This window comes from Geotrypetes seraphini, chromosome 6, assembly GCF_902459505.1.
Source record: "Geotrypetes seraphini chromosome 6, aGeoSer1.1, whole genome shotgun sequence".
NCBI classification, from domain to species: domain Eukaryota; kingdom Metazoa; phylum Chordata; class Amphibia; order Gymnophiona; family Dermophiidae; genus Geotrypetes; species Geotrypetes seraphini.
The window spans coordinates 8,411,584-8,430,120 of record NC_047089.1 but is presented as its reverse complement, the minus strand read 5'-3'; the positions used below and the strand labels follow the sequence as shown (position 1 = coordinate 8,430,120).

General features: G+C 48.1%; 1 protein-coding gene across 2 annotated transcripts in view; it reads right to left on the bottom strand.

The window, feature by feature from the left end:
• Window positions 1–18,537, bottom strand: part of ATG16L2 (autophagy related 16 like 2) — a 91,502-nt gene that overhangs the window by 6,660 nt on the left and 66,305 nt on the right. The window contains exons 13-16 of one of the 2 annotated variants that reach the window (XM_033947458.1): window positions 12,950–13,070; window positions 12,336–12,441; window positions 10,532–10,681; window positions 4,975–5,022 (exon numbers count right to left, since the gene is read on the bottom strand). In XM_033947458.1, coding sequence (XP_033803349.1) covers window positions 4,975–5,022; window positions 10,532–10,681; window positions 12,336–12,441; window positions 12,950–13,070 — 425 coding nt within the window. The remainder of the gene's footprint in view (window positions 1–4,974; window positions 5,023–10,531; window positions 10,682–12,335; window positions 12,442–12,949; window positions 13,071–18,537) is intronic. The other variant, XM_033947459.1, reaches the window with a different exon arrangement.

Genomic DNA, 18,537 nt, shown 5'->3' with positions numbered 1-18,537 from the left:
CCAACATCCAGCTTCCCCGTCACCCAGTCAAAGAAGCTGATCAGGTTGGATTGGCAGGATCTCCCCTTAGTAAATCCATGTTGACGGGGATCCCGTAGATTCTCCTCATCCAGGATCTTATCCAATTGGTGTTTTATTAGAGTTTCCATTAGTTTGCTCACTATCGATGTTAGACTCACTGGTCTGTAGTTCGCTGTCTCCAGTGTCGAACAGTGGTGCAAGCACGAATATTAGGTAGATTAGATTATTGCAATGCGTTGTGCTTGAGGTGTGAAAAACATTACGTAGGGCATTACAGGTTTTGATGAACTCTGCTGCAAGACTGACTGGGGGTGAATCGCGGCTGGAATACATTATGCCAATAATGAAACGGTTACATTGGCTTCCTGTCGATATTACATCAGGATTTGCATCATAAAACCCCAGGATGTATTCAAGATTTGTTGGAGTTACATTGTCCAAGAAGGGAATTAAGATCTGAACATGGCACTGGTGAATGAGAGAAATGTGTGAAGATCAGGAATTCTCCGTTTTCAACAGCAGGCGTGAAATTCCAGAACTCACTGACAGCTCAGTTATGATTAAGTAAACCTAGGGATATATTAAAAAAAAAAAAAAAAAAAGTCTTAAAGACACAGTTATTTGTTAAATGAGCAGCTATTAGTCATGGAGGATGTGGGACAGATTTTGTAGATCCACTTTTTGCGTTCCTGCTGTTTGCCAACCTCTCACTATTGAAAATAAAATAGCGAAACAGCACCCCCCACTGGCAGGAATGTAGGTGGAGAATATTCAGTGCCGACTGGTCCTATCTTTATCGGTCAGCAGCTGAATATGTGTTGAACCGGTTAAATTCCTTTTATGAAGCTGCGTTAGGATTTTTTTATCGCAGGCCACGGCAGTACAAGCGCTGACGCTCATAGGAATTCTATGAGCTGTCGGAACTTTTACCGCCGAGGCCAGCGATAAAAAACCCTAATGCGGCTTCATAAGTGTAGGTTGAGTGGTAGGACGTCCGAGGAGCTTATGTTGGAGAAATATTTCCATGGCTATTAGAGACATCTGCCATCCTTCCTACAGCCCTCAGACTTTCCCTTCACATCATATCACTCTCGTTCTACGTTATTGATCAAGGGTAGGGAGTTTGAACCTGTGCCACCCGGAAAGTGTGAGGATCATAGATTGGACTTAAAATGGGTCTGATTTACAACGGAAAAGACTACAGACCAGGCAATCCGCAGCTCTGTTCCTCATGAGAACCTCTTGCCATAAGAACCTAAGAATTGTCGTTGCTGGGTCAGACCAGTGGTCCATCGTGCTCAGCAGTCCGCTCACGTGGCAGCCCTTAGGTCAAAGACCAGTGCCCTAACCGAGACTAACCTTACCTGCATACGTTCCGGTTCAGCAGGAACTTGTCTAACTTTGTCTTGAATCCCTGGAGGGTGTTTCCCCCTATTTGAATCCCTGGAGGGTGTTTTCCCCTATAACAGCCTCCGGAAGAGCGTTCCAGTTTTCTACCACTCTCTGGGTGAAGAACAACTTCCTTACGTTTGTACGGAATCTATCCCCTTTCAACTTTAGAGAGTGCCCTCTCGTTCTCCCTTTGGTCAAAGACCGGTGCCCTAACTGAGACTAGCCTTACCTGCATACGTTCTTGTTCAGCAGGAACTTGTCTAACTTTGTCTTGAATCCCTGGAGGGTGTTTTCCACTATTTGAATCCCTGGAGGGTGTTTTCCCTTATAAGACTCCGGGAGAGCGTTCCAGTTCTCCACCACTCTCTGGGTGAAGAAGAACTTCCTTACGTTTGTACGGAATCTATCCCCTTTCAACTTTAGAGAGTGCCCTCTCGTTCTCTCTACCTTGGAGAGGGTGAACAACCTGTCTTTATCTACTAAGTCTATCCCCTTCAGTATCTTGAAGGTTTCAATCATGTCCCCTATAAGAACCTAAGAACTGCCGCTGCTGGGTCAGACCAGTGGTCCATCGTGCCCAGCAGTCTGCTCACGCGGCAGCCCCTAGGTCAAGACCACTGCTCCAAATGAGTCTAGTCTCACCAGTTTAGCATGAACTTATCTAACTTTATCTTGAATCCCTGGAGGGTGTTTCCCCCTATTTGAATCCCTAGAGGGTGTTTTCCCCTATAACAGCCTCCGGAAGAGCGTTCCAGTTTTCTACCACTCTCTGGGTGAAGAAAGAACTTCCTTACGTTTGTACGGAATCTATCCCCTTTCAACTTTAGGGAGTGCCCTCTCGTTCCCTCTACCTTGGAGGATGAACAACCTGTCTTTTTCTACTAAGTCTATTCCCTTCATTATCTTGAACGTTTCGATCATGTCTCCTCTCAGTCTCCTCTTTTCAAGGGAGAAGAGGCTCCCAAGAGCACTCTCTTAAGACGTCCCTTTGTTATGTGAAGTTCCACTGTAGCATTGCCCAGGTAACCTTCATAATTTCCAGCCCGTCGAGGGACACTGAGATTTCCTCTCCCGTAAAACTCCAGCTGGACAATAGATTAGAGAGAGGGCTGCTTGTATCACTTTAAGCCTAGGGGCAAGAGGGCACTCAACAGATGTTTCCTGCTGTTCCAATGCTAAAAATAGCGATTGTAAACTTAAGCCTAAGGTCATGTACCACGGCTTAACCCTTTAACTGGCAGATGGTGAAACGGCTGCTTTACGTAACTTGATGTTGAACAAGAGCCAAGTAAACGTAGATCTCCCATAAGAGCCTTAGAAGACACATGTTGCTTCTGAGCAATAAGGCCAAATAAAGGGTTAAATATATAGCTCTGAAAAACACTGCTGTCATATTTTCCAATAGCCTTTTCCAAAACATGGACCACCAGGGATTCAAAAAGGTACATTGGGGGGAGGGAGGCAGGAGGGAGGCAAAATAAATGGTCAGTCGGCCGAGACAGGGACTGAGGGGGGGGGAGGGGCTGGGTGCAGAGCCTGGCAGGGCAGGGCACATGAATATTAACCCCCCCTCCTACCGGGCTTATATTCGAGTCAACCTTTTTTCCTCCTTTTTTTTTGGGGGGGTGGAGAGTACCTCTGCTTATATTCAGATCACCTTATATTCGAGTATATACGGCACATCTGAGCCTCGTTGCAGCTAACATCAGAACTTTGACTATTGAAAGTTGCTGTATTGATCTCCTGCTACACATGGCAATAGGCTTACAGGAAGGACTTCCTCTGGACTTTGGAGTTACGGGTATCAGTCATCAGATTCACTGCGTTGCCAGATGTTGCCTTGACTTGATTTAAGAAAACAGTTGTTTCAGAGCAACCGCCTCGGGAGTGGACTGGCTTACTGAGAGATTGGAAAGCGTGGGGAGAGCGCAAAACTGCTTATGTCCTTCCAGAGGATTCTGGACCCGGCCCTCGTCCTAACACAACAAATACTGTGAATGTGAGCGTGAGAGGTGAAGGAAAATTAAAAGCAGCAGAGAGGAGAAAAAGCAGGCAAAAGGGTCAAGGAAGCGAACAAAATAATGGGGGCAGAGGAGAGGACAAGGAAGGGACAGAGGAGGGGGGAAACAGGCCTACATGTGATGGAACCTGTGTCAGACCGAGGACACTCAATGAAGTTACAGGGAAATACTTTTAAAACCAATAGGAGCACGGCAGCAGGTTCAGGACAAATGTTTCACACAACAAGTGGTGGGCGATTGGAATGCTCTCCCGGAGGAGGTGGTGGCAGAGAATACTGTTCTGGGTTTCAAACGCAAGTTGGATGCACACCTTCTTATGGTGGTTATGGGGAACCACAAGTACAAGGGGGCACTCAGAGAAATTGAGAGGGGAAAGGTTTAGAACAAATGCCAGGAAGTTCTTTTTCACCCAGAGGGTGGTGGATACATGGAACGCGCTACCGGAGGATGTGATGAGCAGAAGCACGCTACAGGGCTTCAAAGAGGGTCTTGGCAGGTACCTGGAGGACAAAGGGATTGAGGGGTACAGATAAGAGTAGAGGTAAGGTTATAGAGACAGGATTAGAGGTACCTAGAGGACAAATGGATTGAGGGGTACAGATAGGAGTAGAGATAAGGTTATAGGGACAGGATTAGAGGTACCTAGAGGACAAATGGATTGAGGGGTACAGATAGGAGTAGAGATAAGGTTATAGGGACAGGATTAGAGGTACCTAGAGGACAAAGGGATTGAGGGGTACAGATAAGAGTAGAGGTAAGGTTAGAGGGATAGGATTAGAGGTAATTTGTAAAATTAGTCAGAGACCACTGTTCAGGCAGTGGGCCTGATGGACCGCCTCGAGAGCGGACCGCTGGGCGAGATGGACCTCTGGTCTGCCTCAGCGGAGGCAACTTCTTATGTTCTTGCAAATCATATTGAGGGATACGGGAAATCCGGGTCTCCAACAAGGCGCACCTAAATGGGCCTCCGCGTGTGCGGATCGCCGGACTAGATGGACCTTGGTCTGATCCGGTGAAGGCGTTTTTCACTCCGAGAATAGTTAAGCTCTGAAACGCGTTGCCAGAGGTTGTGGTAAGAGCAGATAACGTAGCTGGTTTAAGAAATGTTTGGACAAGTTCCTGGAGGAAAAGTGCATAGTCTGTTATTGAGAAAAAGACAAGGGGGAAGGGAAGCCACTGCTTGCCCTGGATTGGTAGCATGGAATGTTGCAACTCTTTGGGATTCTAGAATCTTGTTACTCTCTGGGATTACGGAATCTTGCTATTCTTTGAGATTCTATATGGAATGTTGCTACTGTTTGGGACTCTACATGGAATCGTCTAATTGTCTGAGATTCTGCCTGGAATCTTGCTATTCTTTGAGATGCTGGAAAGCTGCTACTCTTTTGGGTTTTGGCCAGGTACTAGTGGCATGGATTGGCCACCATAAGCTTGATGGACTACTGGGCTTGATGGACCTTTGGTCTGACCCAGTTAGGTTATTCTTATGTTCAGCTGCAGTGCTGAGGGGCTCTTTCAAGTGTAACAGCTGAAGAATTACCTGAATATGGCTCGGGTTAAGTCTCCACCACATTTGAAGCCATCAGCCCTGTGCAAGAAAAGGAAGAATCTATAAGATTGGCAGCAAAGTTACAGGACACAGAATGCAGTCTAAGGTCATCTGTGGTATACAGCCACGGGATAAAGTTACAGCTAGGGTTACCAGATGTCTGGGAAAACCTGGACGGGTTTTGGAAGGCCCCGAGCTTGGGGCCTCCTCTGGAGGGCCTCTGAGCATGCACGGATGTGGCGTGATGTCACATACATTGCACATGGGTATGATGTCATTGTGCATGTTCGGAGGCCCTCCAGATGTGGCCCCGACCTCGGGGAAGAAGAGATGAGGTTTGTGCAGGGGTGGGGCTGGGGGGGCGTGGCTGGGGCAGAAGGGGCGGGGCCATGTGTCCTCTTTTTTTATTGAGGAAATCTGGTAACCATAGTTAAGGCCATGTTGCAGGATACACATAATTCCCCTGGATTCTATGTATGTCACCGAAATTCGGGCACCCAGGGCAGGTGCGTGCACAAATGAATTCGTTAACGAGGCGTCAACAATCAACAACTGGAGTTCATTGCCAGCCATCTGGATTTGCACACGCATCTGCCCTCGTTCTGTCATGTCCATGCCTAAATTTCATAGCACGCAACTCAAAAGGGGAGAAGGGTCAGGTCAGGGGGCGTTCCCCAAAGTTAGGCGCAATGTTAGAGAATCACGTCCCAGCCGCGCCTAAAGGCGTGCGACAGAATTATCCCCAGGTTTCAGCAGGCATAAATCCAGCACCCGACGCTAGTCGCGAGAGGCACGCTAATCTTGTATTCTGCAAGGGCGAGCACCCTTTCCAGAATACTGCGAGAGGCGTTCAATGAGTTATCTACCTCAGCAGGAAAGAAGGGTCTTCAAAAAAATTTTGTTTGATTTTTCAATATAGTCCCCTGCTAGCTCCATCCACTTCATCCACTTTTCCTGCAAAATGGCTTTTAACCCCTTTGAAAGGAATTCTTCTGTTTGACCTTCAAAGCAGAACTTCACAGCTTCCTGGACATCGTCATCCCTTGAAAACCGCTGTCCACGAAGAGATTTCTTCAAAACTCGAAACAGGAAATAATCTGAGAAAGCCGGCTTAGGACGGTTCATAGACAAGTCGGCGAAAGACAAAGGTGCGCGCCGACAACTGAGCGCAAGACGGAGGCATGCGCCGAAGAAAATTACGGTTTTTAGGGGCTCCGACGGGGGGGTTTTGTTGGGGAGCCCTCCCAGTTTACTTAATAGAGATCGCGCCGGCGTTGTGGGGGGTTTGGGGGGGTTGTAACCCTCCACATTTTACTGGAAACTTAACTTTTTCCCTAAAAACAGGGAAAAAGTGAAGTTTTCAGTAAAATGTGGGGGGTTACAACCCCCCACAACGCGGCACGATCTCTATTTAGTAAAGTGGGGGGGTTCCCCCCGATGCCCCCCCCCGTCGGAGCCGTAAAAACAGTAATTTTGTGCGGCGCGCGCCTTTGTCCCGGCGCGCTTTTGACCTGACACCGCTTAGGACTATAGGGTGGATGTTTCAGCCGCTGAAACCCACATTCTCGGATGGCGACCTGTGATTATCGTGACACGGTCACCGGTGCATTGTCTTGAAGAAGCAGCACGCCTACTGCCAGTTTTCCTTGTTTTTTTTCTCGATTGACTCCTGCAAAGTAATAACTGCGTTGGCATAAATCTCCCCTGTTATGGTTGTCTTGTGTGGCATGAACTCCAGAAGCAAAAGTCCTTCATCATCCCCCAGAAGACAGTTGCCATGACTTTGACTGTCGATTTTTCTGTTTTGATCTTTTTTGGGGTGGGGGATGACTTGGGGCTTCCATTGCATTGATTCCCATTTTGGACTCGGGATATATGTGATAGGCTCAAGTCTCGCATCTCCAGTCACCAAACAATGAAAAAAATTCCCTTGTTCTTCACAATTCTCCTGACAGCACTGGAGCCTCGTGGTCTTCCGTTATGGTGTCCGCAATCTTGGAACTCATCGGGCACTAACTTTGGACATGCTCAACCTTTCATGAATTATTTTCCAAACTGTGCCTGCCGAGATTCCTATTTCTTCAGCTATTTGGGAAACCTTAATTTTGTCTGTCTGACAAAATTAAACCCTCGACTTTCTCGCACATTTCTGTGGAAGTTGCTTCCACAGGCCATCCAGCGTGAGGGTCATCTTCAGTGGACTCTCTACCCCACTTAAACTGCTTGCTCTAAAATTTTACTTTGAAGGATGATGGGGGCAGACTCGCCATAAACTGCAGTCGTGCGTTCATGGATTTCCTACGGCTTTTTCCCTTCTTTTGTGAGAAATTTTAAACATTGAATGGTGCTCCAAATCTAGCAGTTTCTTACTTGATTCGCACGAGGACTCTCCTGACATCCTGTCTCTTGGAATGTTAGACTCACACTGAGCCAAAACTGTGCATGAGTAACCCTGAGATAGGTAACAAGATGCACAGACTTGTTTCAACACGCTGGCTACGTTCTTCATACTCAGACAGATAAATTATTGAACGCCCCTCTTAGTTCTAGGTAACCATGGACACCATTTATTGAATTCAGCCCAGCATGCAGCCTTACCGCAGCTGTGATATACAGCCACAGGATAAAGTTAAAAGATACACAGGTACAGCATAATCACAATATACAGTCCTGCAACAATGTCACATGGTAGACATAGTACAGCAGAGATTCCCAACCGATATGTCATAACAATTTGGCTACCTATACTGGGAAAACCTCAGCGGGTGATAGTGGCTACAAATAAGTGAAACCTCTCTCCTCTCCCCCAGTCTACTGTACCATGACAAGGGCTCGGCAAGTAGGCACCCCCTCCCCTTACCTGCTGGCTTTCTTTCTGAAGTTGGAAGCAAAGGGGTCCAGGCGCCAGCGTTTCAAAATGATTTGGGATGAAAAACGCATGCAAATTACCCCTCCCGGGGTACAATGAAGGGGTTTGCTCAGCAAGCACTGCCCCCCCCCCCCAGAGCTGGCTTCTAAGGATCCAGGGAGGGTGTTGTGAGACTACCAAGACCCCTTGCAGTTCTGGCTTCTGAAGGAGGAAAGCCGTAAAACAGGAGAATCACCCCCACAAATGGATATCGCACAGGAAAATAGTGAGAGATGTCCTCCCCCCAAAAGGTGCACTTTATTAACTCGATGACGTGACAAGCACGCGTTTCGGCCAACTTGGCCTGCCTTAGGAGTCTCCCTAAGTCTCAGGGTAGTGTCACAAAACACTGTTGCTTGTACTGATAATTATGTAGACGCTAGATATTAGAGAATGACGCGGGGAAAAAATTTGTTCCCGTCCCCCACCTCACCCCCTGTCCCATCCCCACAAGCCATCTGATCCCATCCATACAAGCCTCGAATAATTATGATTTTATACTGAACTTATTTTTATTAAAGTATAAAAAGAAACAATATTCTGTACAATTACCATTTTATAAAACACAAATAATACAGAGCAAGGATCAACAAAACCCCTGTCTTCCCTCCCTTTCACAAATATCCCCTTCACTATTGAGAAAACTGAATATGCCAAATTATTACAGAATGCTCCACAGAAATATCATGCTAATAGTCACACATGACAGGAATAGTGTTAGGGGAGAGCAACTAGGGCAACTGCCCCCTGGTCAGAGAGAGCCCTAAGCCAGCTGGAAGCTAAAGAAGCACTGCCTGGGCTTTGCAGTCACCAGTTATGTCTAACAAAATCTCTACCAGGATACATATTTCAAACCTGATATACTCTAATCACACAATAGAAAATAAAATGAATTTTTTCTAGCTTTTGTTGTCTCGTCATTTTATTCTTCAAATCATGTTGATCCCAGGCACTGGTCTCTGTTTTCTTTTGTCTTCTCTTAGCTCACTTGCCAGCGTATGTATTGTTCCCCGTGTTCAATGTCTCCTTTCTCTATGTGTCCTATACGTCCCTTTCTAGTATTTCCCCTGTGTCCATCTCCCTATCTTCATCATCTCACCATTCTATGATCCCCTCCCCCTGTGTACAGTATCACTCCTCTATATCCCTATGCCATTCCTGTCCAGCATCTTCCTTCTGCGCTTTTTCTCCCCCATGTCTAGCCAACTTCTCTGTGTCCATATACCAGCCCCCTGCAGCATTCCCCTTTTTGTCCATTCCTTTGCTTCCATCCATGCCAACCATCTCTCTTCTTTTTGTATTCCTCCCTGTGTCTAGCTTCTCCCCCTCTTACACCAATATGTCTCTCGCACTCTCTCTTTCCTCCCTCCGCTATGCTCAATATTTCACTCACTCTTCCTTCATCCCCTTGGTTCAGCTTTTCTCTTTCCCTTTCCTTCTCTCTCTTCCTCCATGCAGGTCCTGCACCTCTCTCCCATCCCTCTAGCTCCCTTCCCATGGGTACAATACCTCTATCCCCTCCTTCATTAACCAGGTGTGGGTCTGGCACCTCTCCCTTTCCTCCAGCTCCACTCAACCCATCACATGGGCTCAGCACCTGTTTCCCTTCTCCCCCCAGTCCCCAAACCAGATCCAGCAACTCTTTCTTCCCTTCAGCTCCAGCTGGTCCAGCACCCTAAGCAACCCCCTCCCCCCTTCTTGGATGCAGCAGCAGCCTCCCCTCGCGAGTCCCCGGGGATCCAACAGCTCCCTCCTTTGCACCCTCCCTCCCTATCACAGCTACCAGGTATAACCCCCCCCCCCCAAAAAAAAAAAAAACCCTGCACCTCCCGGGGCGGGTCTACCAGCTTCTTAGAAGCGTTCATAGGACAAAGCAGCATCGTCATCGCACGGAGCACTGAAGTTCACTGAACCTTCTTCTCGCCACTCCCTACAACTAAAGATCATTTGTGCCTATTACAAGCTTCAACTTTCACTCTCCCACAAATAAGGATCCTTTGTGCTTATCTCAGGCTTTACTCCTCTTCCACAGTTATGGATCCTCTTCAAATATAACCAGTTGATACTCATCCTGCAGCGATCAGTATTTTTTAAAATACTGACTACTGCAGGTAGATTTAGCCCCATATATACAATGCGCTAGCCACCAAGATCCAGTATTTCTGGCCACGCCAAATCTCCCTTCCCCTCCAAACTCTGATCCACATGGAACATGCCAAACCTCCCACTTCCAATCCCCTCTTCCTCCTTACTATCTCCTCAGAACATGCACTCCCTCCAGAGCATCTCTCTCCCACCCACCCCCAGAACATCACAACCCCTTCCCACAGGATCCTGCTCTATCCCCTCCCTTCATCGCCCAGATGTGGGTCCTAGCCTCCTACTTCCCCATACATTGCCCCCCCCCCCCTAGGATCATGACAGGCTTACCTGCCCGATTCCTGATGGTCTGCTGGGGAAAAGGGCAGACGCGATGCTTCTCCTGCCCGCTTAAATCACTTTCAATAGAGGACTCTAAGTTTCTAAGCCTCATGTAATACAATTAGAAGTTATTTTACCCTGAATTATTAAATTGTAATCACTTACTGTGATACCGATAAGCTGAAAGAGCTTCAGATAGAATTAATCAGATAGACAGACCTGAACACTTGTCGGACATTGTTCATACGCAGTTCGATCACTTTTAGGGTGTCATCCCGGGAACAGCTGAGCAGCTGTGTCTGCTCTGGATTGATGTTGAGTGACGTGACCTTTCCCTGCACCGGGATCTCCTGGGTACACCTTGTCACCCTGTAAGCCAAACACATATTTCACGCGTCATCCCTGAACCTGGAAGCCCACTGGGCCTTGCCTCTTCTGTGAAGCGCCAAGGTCCCCCGGAAATGCATGCCTGGGCAGAAGGATCAACTCCACCGATTTCCAGGGCTGAGCTGGAGCAGAGCTGCGCCGCCAGGACCTTTTCCAGCTACCGCACGTAGAGAAAAGGTCCCGCAATGCTCTGCTGGGTCATGTGCGACCGCACAAGCACGGATATGACCAGCATTTGCATCCTTGCGTGCGCATGTGTGTCAGTGTGACTATACAGGAACATGTGACCCAGCGGAGCTTCCTGGGGCCTTTTCTCTAACCACAGCAGTGGAGGGGGTTACTGGATACGAGGAACACAAGCACTGGAGTTCATTGGTCTACATGCATTATATTCTACATTACCAGTTTACTGGAACTGTCGTCTTAAGAGTTTTGCTACTGAGCTGGGGTTAATGTCCAATGATTCTGTGCCGATAGCTCTGCAATCATTCATAGAAACATAGAAGATGACGGCAGAAAAGGGCTACAGCCCATCAAGTCTGCCCACTCTGCTTACCCACCCCCAGCGTGCGCAGAAAGCACGCTGGAGCCAGTGGCGTAGTGAGGGTATGGCGCCTGGGTCGGTAGAGCCCCTCCACCGCCCCCCCTCTCCTTCCTGACCCCCCCTATCTGTGCACCCCCCCTTCCCCGCAAGCAGCACCACGAACTTGCTGCCCCTGTCATTTTGGCTCTCCCTCTAACCTCACTTCCTAGGTGCGGGACCCGGAAGTGACGTCAGAGACAGTCGACAATGACATGGGCAGCAAGTTCGCGATACTGATGGCGCCGGGGAAGAGACGCGTGGCAAGGGGGATCGGGAAGGTGCAGGGAGGGCAGGACGGATGTCAGCGCCCCCACCAAGACATCGCCCCGGGGCGGACTGCAACCACCCACATGCACAAGAAGCAGAGATGACCAGGATGTTCAAGCTGGCAATAGTCAATAGCCCAGTTTTAGCTGCATTAGGCATGTCTTAGCAGCTATTGCAGCCAGGTGCTCCATTATAGAACACCATTTGGGTGCCCTGGTAGCGCTCGTGCGGTTAAACGTAGCCTTACACGCTCAAATGTTAACATTGTAGAAATTTGCACAAGGAGGAACAGACAGAAATGGAGGCCCAGATTATAAAACTGCCCTTCACATGTTGGCGTTCAAACTATAACAGCAGGGGGTGCTACAGAGCAGGACTGAGGGGCACAGGAAGTGCTGTAACTGGCCTCATAGGAGATTTAAAAGGGTATTTCTGTGGTTAAAGTTGCCCTGGGTACACATACATAAACTTAAGCACGTGTCTCATGCACCTGGGCCATGTTTCAGGAACTCGCCTGCATCACGGGTTCAAAACCCGGAGGCACGTTGGTGCATTATGAGGGGATATTTGATTACTATTGGCAAAGAGAGGAGAGAGTCCTGGGCACCATGAGAGGCAAGACATACGAGATGATCTTTCAGACGCTGGATATGTTACAAGCTCCAGCGCATTGCGCAGGGAGGGCTTTGAAAATTCTGGTTCCCCGAATCTAACACAAGGCACCCCCCAATGTTCTTCAGCTCTTTGCAGATTATAGCGATGTTCTCCCAACCAGAGGACCCTTACCTGCTATCCCAGAACCGTATTTTTTTGTCGTGGTGACCGCTGATGATGAAGTAGTCCGAGCAGACCACATCGGTGCAGAAGGAAGGCACTCTGATCGACCTGAGACCTGATGATGCAAGCAGCACAAAACAAGGTGTTTAAAGCATTGGGCTCAATGTAACAGATGAAACCAATGAACCTGTTGATAGGAGTTTCTACAAGTCTATAATCGCCATGTCCTCCTGGCGCCATGTTGCTACAATCAAAATGCTTTCCAGGATCAGATGGATGATATAACCCACTTGATAACCCTAATGATGTGGGGCCTTGAAGTAACATCAGAGAGAGGCAACACCGACACGGGCAGCAAGTTCGTAATGCTGATCGCGCAGGGAAAATTAAAGAGGTATAAGGGGTGCATGCAGGCAGCGGGGGTGCAGAGGACAGGTGTCTGCACCTCTACCACGAGTGCGCCCGGGATGGACACCACTGATGTCTCTGTCCTTATTGCCTGCGCACAGGGAAGACCGTCGCTGCCTCTCCGCCCTTGGTATGCCACTCCTGCTGTTCAGGAGCGTTCAGTTCAATAAAGCTGTCCAATGTTGACTCTGCGGGTGAAAGAAACTCTGACTTACAAGCTCCCTTGTGGAGGTCCCACTCCTTCACTGTGCGGTCCATGCTGCCAGTCACTGCCTGATGGATCACCGACTTGAACTTCGCTGCTGTCACTTTGTCGCTGTGTCCTGTAAGAGTGTCCTAGGCGGCAACAGAAATACTTAGCGGGTTAAAACATAACATAATATAAAAATCTATTTATATACCGCCAATACCTTTCGGTTCTAAGCGGGTGCCAAAGGAAATTGAAAAAGCTGTACATTCACAGGGAATTATAAACTCATTTGTAAAATTTATCAAGTAGATAAGTTTTTAACATCTTTCTAAAAAATTAACTGGAACCTAATATCACCGAAACTCTTGTCTCAAGAACCCACCTGGTAAGCTAAGATTCTACGGAAAAACTGCTCGTAGATACAACCTTTTACTGTGGGAAACGTAAATATAGTAAGTTTACGTAATGTTGGCTTTCGGTCTGCAAGTTTGAGTTGATCGACAAGATAAGTTGGACACAAGGCCATACAACGTCTTATCACAAATGCAGCCCGTTTTAAAAAGTATCCTTACATCAACTGGAAGCCAATGCAACGTCCGATAATATTTTGTTACGCGATCAGATTTTTTCAAGTTAAAAATTAATCGAATTACTGTGTTCTGAATAAGCTGTAGTCTCTTAATATTCTTTTTCTGAGAAGCTAAATAAATAATATTACAGTAGTCTAAATGACTTAGATGGCCATAAGTCAGTAGACGCTTTGGCCTAAGCCAGTAGAAATGTCCATTCTCAAAAAAAACATCCAAATTGAGGTGTTTTTTAAAAAAATGGCCTACCTGCATGTTCAGCAATCTACTGGCCCAGACTGCCACTACGTCTATCCCTACACCACACCAAATCTTTTAGGCAAAGGAGGGGCCAGTCCTTCACCTAAAAGCTGGATTCTGTAACCGGCATCTGTCAAAAACAACACCGGTTGCAGAATCCCCACCCCCACCCCGCAACAATCGCAGCAGGAGAGATGCCTAATGTCTCTTGCCACGATCGTGATCCCCCCCAAACTGCTGCGATCTCTCCTGCCAGCATCCCCTCCCAACAAACTCAATACTGGCAGGAGAGATTCCCAATCTCTCCTGCCAAGGCATGGCACACCTCCCCCCTGCGACTACCGGCAGGAGGGAACCTAAGCCCTCCTGTTGGAAGGTGAACCCCCACCCCCTCGAACTGGCAAGAAGGGTGCCGGAAGGCGAACCCCACCCCTGCAAGCCCCCCCTGAATCCCCCTCCACCCTGGACCCCTCACCACCACCCCGGACCCCCCCCCCCCAACACACTAACCTTAAAGTTGGCCAGCCGGCCGGGTTCCTGTTCTGTCCAGCCGGCAGGCCCGCCATCCTCGGAATGGCGGGCCTGCCCCTTCCCGGTGCATTGTGGGATGCACCTGGGAGGGGCCTAGGGCCTGATTGGCCCAGGTGCCTAAGTCCCACCCATAGGCGGGGCCTAAGGCAACTGGGCCAACTGGGCCAAGCCTTTTTTAACCCTTAAGCTAACTAATTCTTCTAGTGTACAGATCCTTCCAATCCACCTCACATGGGTTTGGGTACAAACCCCATCTTTGACTGTCTTTTGCTAAGGGACACCAAATAAAATGTGAACTTTTACAAATGGTTTTCATTGTCTACTGATTTTGCTTCCATTCCAAATCTTTGCTCTTAAAAGGCGTGGTGTTATTAGATGTTTGCAACACTGTACACAGCTCTGTACACAGGAGGAGAGTGTGGCATAGTGGTTAGAGCTACAGCCTCAGTACCCTCAGGTTGTGGGTTCAAACCCTGTGCTGCTCCCTCTGACCCTGGCCAAGTCACTTAATCCTCCACTTCCCCAGGTACATTAGATAGATTGTGAGCCCACCAGGACAGACAGGGAAAATGTTTGAAGTACCTGTATGTAAATCGCTTTGAGTGTGGTTATAAAACTGCAAGAACCAATCCCTTTCCCTGATGTCATAATGCCTCAGTCCACCAATAAGAGCCAACCTCATCAGTGATGTCACTATGGCTCCATTGTTCTATACTTGGCTCACTTCTGATATTCTATTGGAGGAGAACATAGTGTAGTGGTTAGAGCTACAGCCTCAGTACCCTTGAGGTTGCAGGTTCAAACCCCACACTGCTCCCTATGACCCCTGGGCAAGTCACTTAATCCTCCACTGCCCCAGGTACATTAAATAGATTGTGAGCCCACCAGGACAGAGAGGGAAAATGCTTGCGTACCTGATTTGAAATCTGTTATGAGCTCGTTATGGAAGATGGGCTAAAAAATTAAATATATGCAGGTACTTTCTTTGTCCCTAGTGTGATCACAGTCTGTTTTTGTACCTGGGCCAATGGAAGGTTAAAGTAACTTGCCCAGGGTCACAAGGAGTTTCATTAAGATTTCCGTGCCGTTGTGCAGGCGATGGTCTTGTCGCCGCTTGACTACTGCCATGTCCTGTACCTTGGAATAACCAAAACCAGGTGCAGGGCATTGCAGGTGGTACAAAATGCCACGGCAGGATTGATAACGGGAACGCCGAGATATGAGCATATCACACCTTATCTTCAACAGCTGCACTGGTTGCCAGTTGCTTTTAGAATGCAATATAAAGCAATTATGATTTGTCATCAATTCTTATACGGTACGATCCCCCCGATTCTTTAAGAATAAAATGTCTAGTTGCCAACCAGGAAGATCTTTGCTGAAGATAAATGTCAACCCAAAATATGTGGACACCAAAGCAGTGACCTTTTCTTGCGCAAGAGGAAAACTGTGGAATTTTCTTGTAGGGCATTTAGAAAGTTACTAAAAAGTAAATGCCTTCCTCTAAGTCAGTGGTTCCCAACCCTGTCTGGAGGACCACCAGGCCAGTCGGGTTTTCAGGATAGCCCTAATGCAGGGATGCCCAATAGGTCGATCGCGATCGACCAGTAGCTTGCCAAGGCAAAGTGAGTCGATCATCCAGGACTCCCTTTGCCTTGGCGATCTATCGGGCCGATCAGTCTTCCTCTGTCCGACGTCAATTCTGCCGTCGGAGAGGAAGTTCGGGCCTGGCTGGGCGGAACTTCCTCTCTGACGGCAGAATTGACGTCGGGGAGAGGAATGCTGGTTGGCCCGAATCAGGGAGAGCATGGGGCGTCGTCGGCTTTGGGGCCTGTTATCTTTTGGTGGCGTTTGGGTCCTGTTCCCCGATGGCAGTGGCAGTGGCTTGGGGAAGGGCAGGGAGAAAGAAAGAAAGGGGGCAGGCAGGGAAACAGAAGAAAAGAAGAGAAACAGAAAAAAAAAAGAAAGGGGGCATGAAGAGAGAAAGAAAGAAAGGTCAGGGAGAGAGGAAGAAAAAGTTGGGGGAGGGAATGAGGTGTGGAGGAGAGAAGAAGAAAGTGCAACCAGAGACTCATGAAATCACCAGACAAGGTAGGAAAAATGATTTTATTTTAAATTTAGTGATCAAAATGTGTCTGAATTTATATCTGCTGTCTATATTTTCCCCTTTTGGTCCCCTTTTACTAAACCGCAATAATGTTTTTTAGCGCAGGGAGCCTATGAGCGTCGAGAGCAGCGCTGGGCATTCAGCGCTAAAAACTGCTATTGTGGTTTAGTAAAAAGGGAGGGGGGCGGGTATTTGTCTATTTTTGTATGGTTGTTACTGAGGTGACAATGCATAGAGTCATCTGCTTTGACCTCTTTGAAAAACCCCTGGAATAGGAATGATAAAGCACAGTTACTTACCGTAACAGGTGTTATCCAGGGACAGCAGGCAGATATTCTTGACTGATGAGTGACGGCACCGACGGAGCCCCGGTACGGACAATTTTAGAGTGATTGCACTCTAAGAACTTGGAAAGTTCTGGCATGCCGCACCGCGCACGCGCGAGTGCCTTCCCGCCCGACAGAGGCGCGCGGTCCACCAGTTATGATAAGCCAGCTAAGAAGCCAACCCGGGGAGGTGGGTGGGACGCAAGAATATCTGCCTGCTGTCCCTGGATAACACCTGTTACGGTAAGTAACTGTGCTTTATCCCAGGACAAGCAGGCAGCATATTCTTGACTGATGGGTGACCTCTAAGCTAACAAAAAGAGGGATGGAGGGAAGGTTGGCCATTAGGAAAACAAATTTTGCAAAACAGATTGGCCAAAGTGTCCATCCCGTCTGGAGAATGCATCCAGACAATAATGAGATGTGAAAGTATGAACTGAGGACCAAGTAGCAGCTTTGCAGATTTCCTCAATAGGCGTGGATCGGAGGAAAGCTACAGATGCTGCCATTGCTCGGACTCTATGGGCCGTGACAGAACCTTCCAGTGTCAGTCCGGTCTGAGCATAACAGAATGAAATGCACGCTGCCAGCCAATTAGACAACGTACGTTTAGAAACAGGACGTCCCAAGTTATTCGGATCAAAGGACAGAAAGAGTTGGGGAACTGATCTGTGGGGTTTCGTACGCTCTAGATAGTACGCCAGAGCCCTTTTACAATCCAAAGTATGTAGAGCTTGTTCCCCAGAATGAGAATGAGGTTTTGGAAAGAAAACAGGTAGAACAATGGATTGGTTGAGATGGAATTCAGAGACAACCTTAGGGAGAAACTTTGGATGTGTACGCAGAACCACCTTGTCATGGTGAAAGACCGTAAAAGGTGGATCTGCAACCAGTGCATGAGGCTCACTGACCCTCCTGGCAGAGGTAAGAGCAATAAGGAAAAGTACTTTCCAAGTGAGAAACTTGAAAGGAGAGGTAGCCAAGGGTTCAAATGGAGGCTTCATTAAGGCAGAAAGAACCACATTGAGATCCCAGATAACAGGAGGGGCTTTAAGAGGTGGTTTCACATTGAAAAGCCCTCGCATGAACCTGGACACCAGGGGATGAGCTGAGAAAAGTTTTCCATGGACCGGCTCATGAAAAGCAGCAATAGCACTGAGGTGGACTCTGATGGAAGAAGACTTAAGGCCAGAGTCAGACAAGGAAAGTAAATAATCCCACAACGTCTCCACTGCTAGGGAAGTGGGATCAAAATGATGAAGAAGACACCAGGAAGAAAATCTCGTCCACTTCTGATGATAACATTGCAGAGTGGCTGGTTTCCTGGAGGCATCTAGAATGGAACGAACAGGCTGAGATAAAAGAGTATCATGAGATGTCAGCCCGAGAGATACCAAGCTGTCAGGTGCAGAGACTGTAGGTTGGGATGTAGAAGGGTCTCCTGATGCTGTGTAAGCAGAGAAGGAAACAGTGGAAGAAGAAAAGGTTCCCTGGAACTGAGTTGAAGTAGAAGGGAGAACCAATGTTGCCTGGGCCACCTCGGAGCAATCAGAATCATGGTGGCTCGTTCCCTCTTGAGCTTGAACAAGGTTCTCAACATGAGAGGCAGAGGAGGGAAGGCGTACAGGAACAGATTTGACCAGTCGAGGAGAAACGCATCTGCTGCCAGACGGTGAGGAGAGTAGAGTCTGGAGCAGAATAGGGGCAGCTGATGATTGTGAGGAGCTGCAAAGAGGTCTATCTGAGGAGTGCCCCATTGAGTGAAGATAGACTGTAGAGTTACAGGATCGATTGTCCACTCGTGAGGCTGGAGGATTCTGCT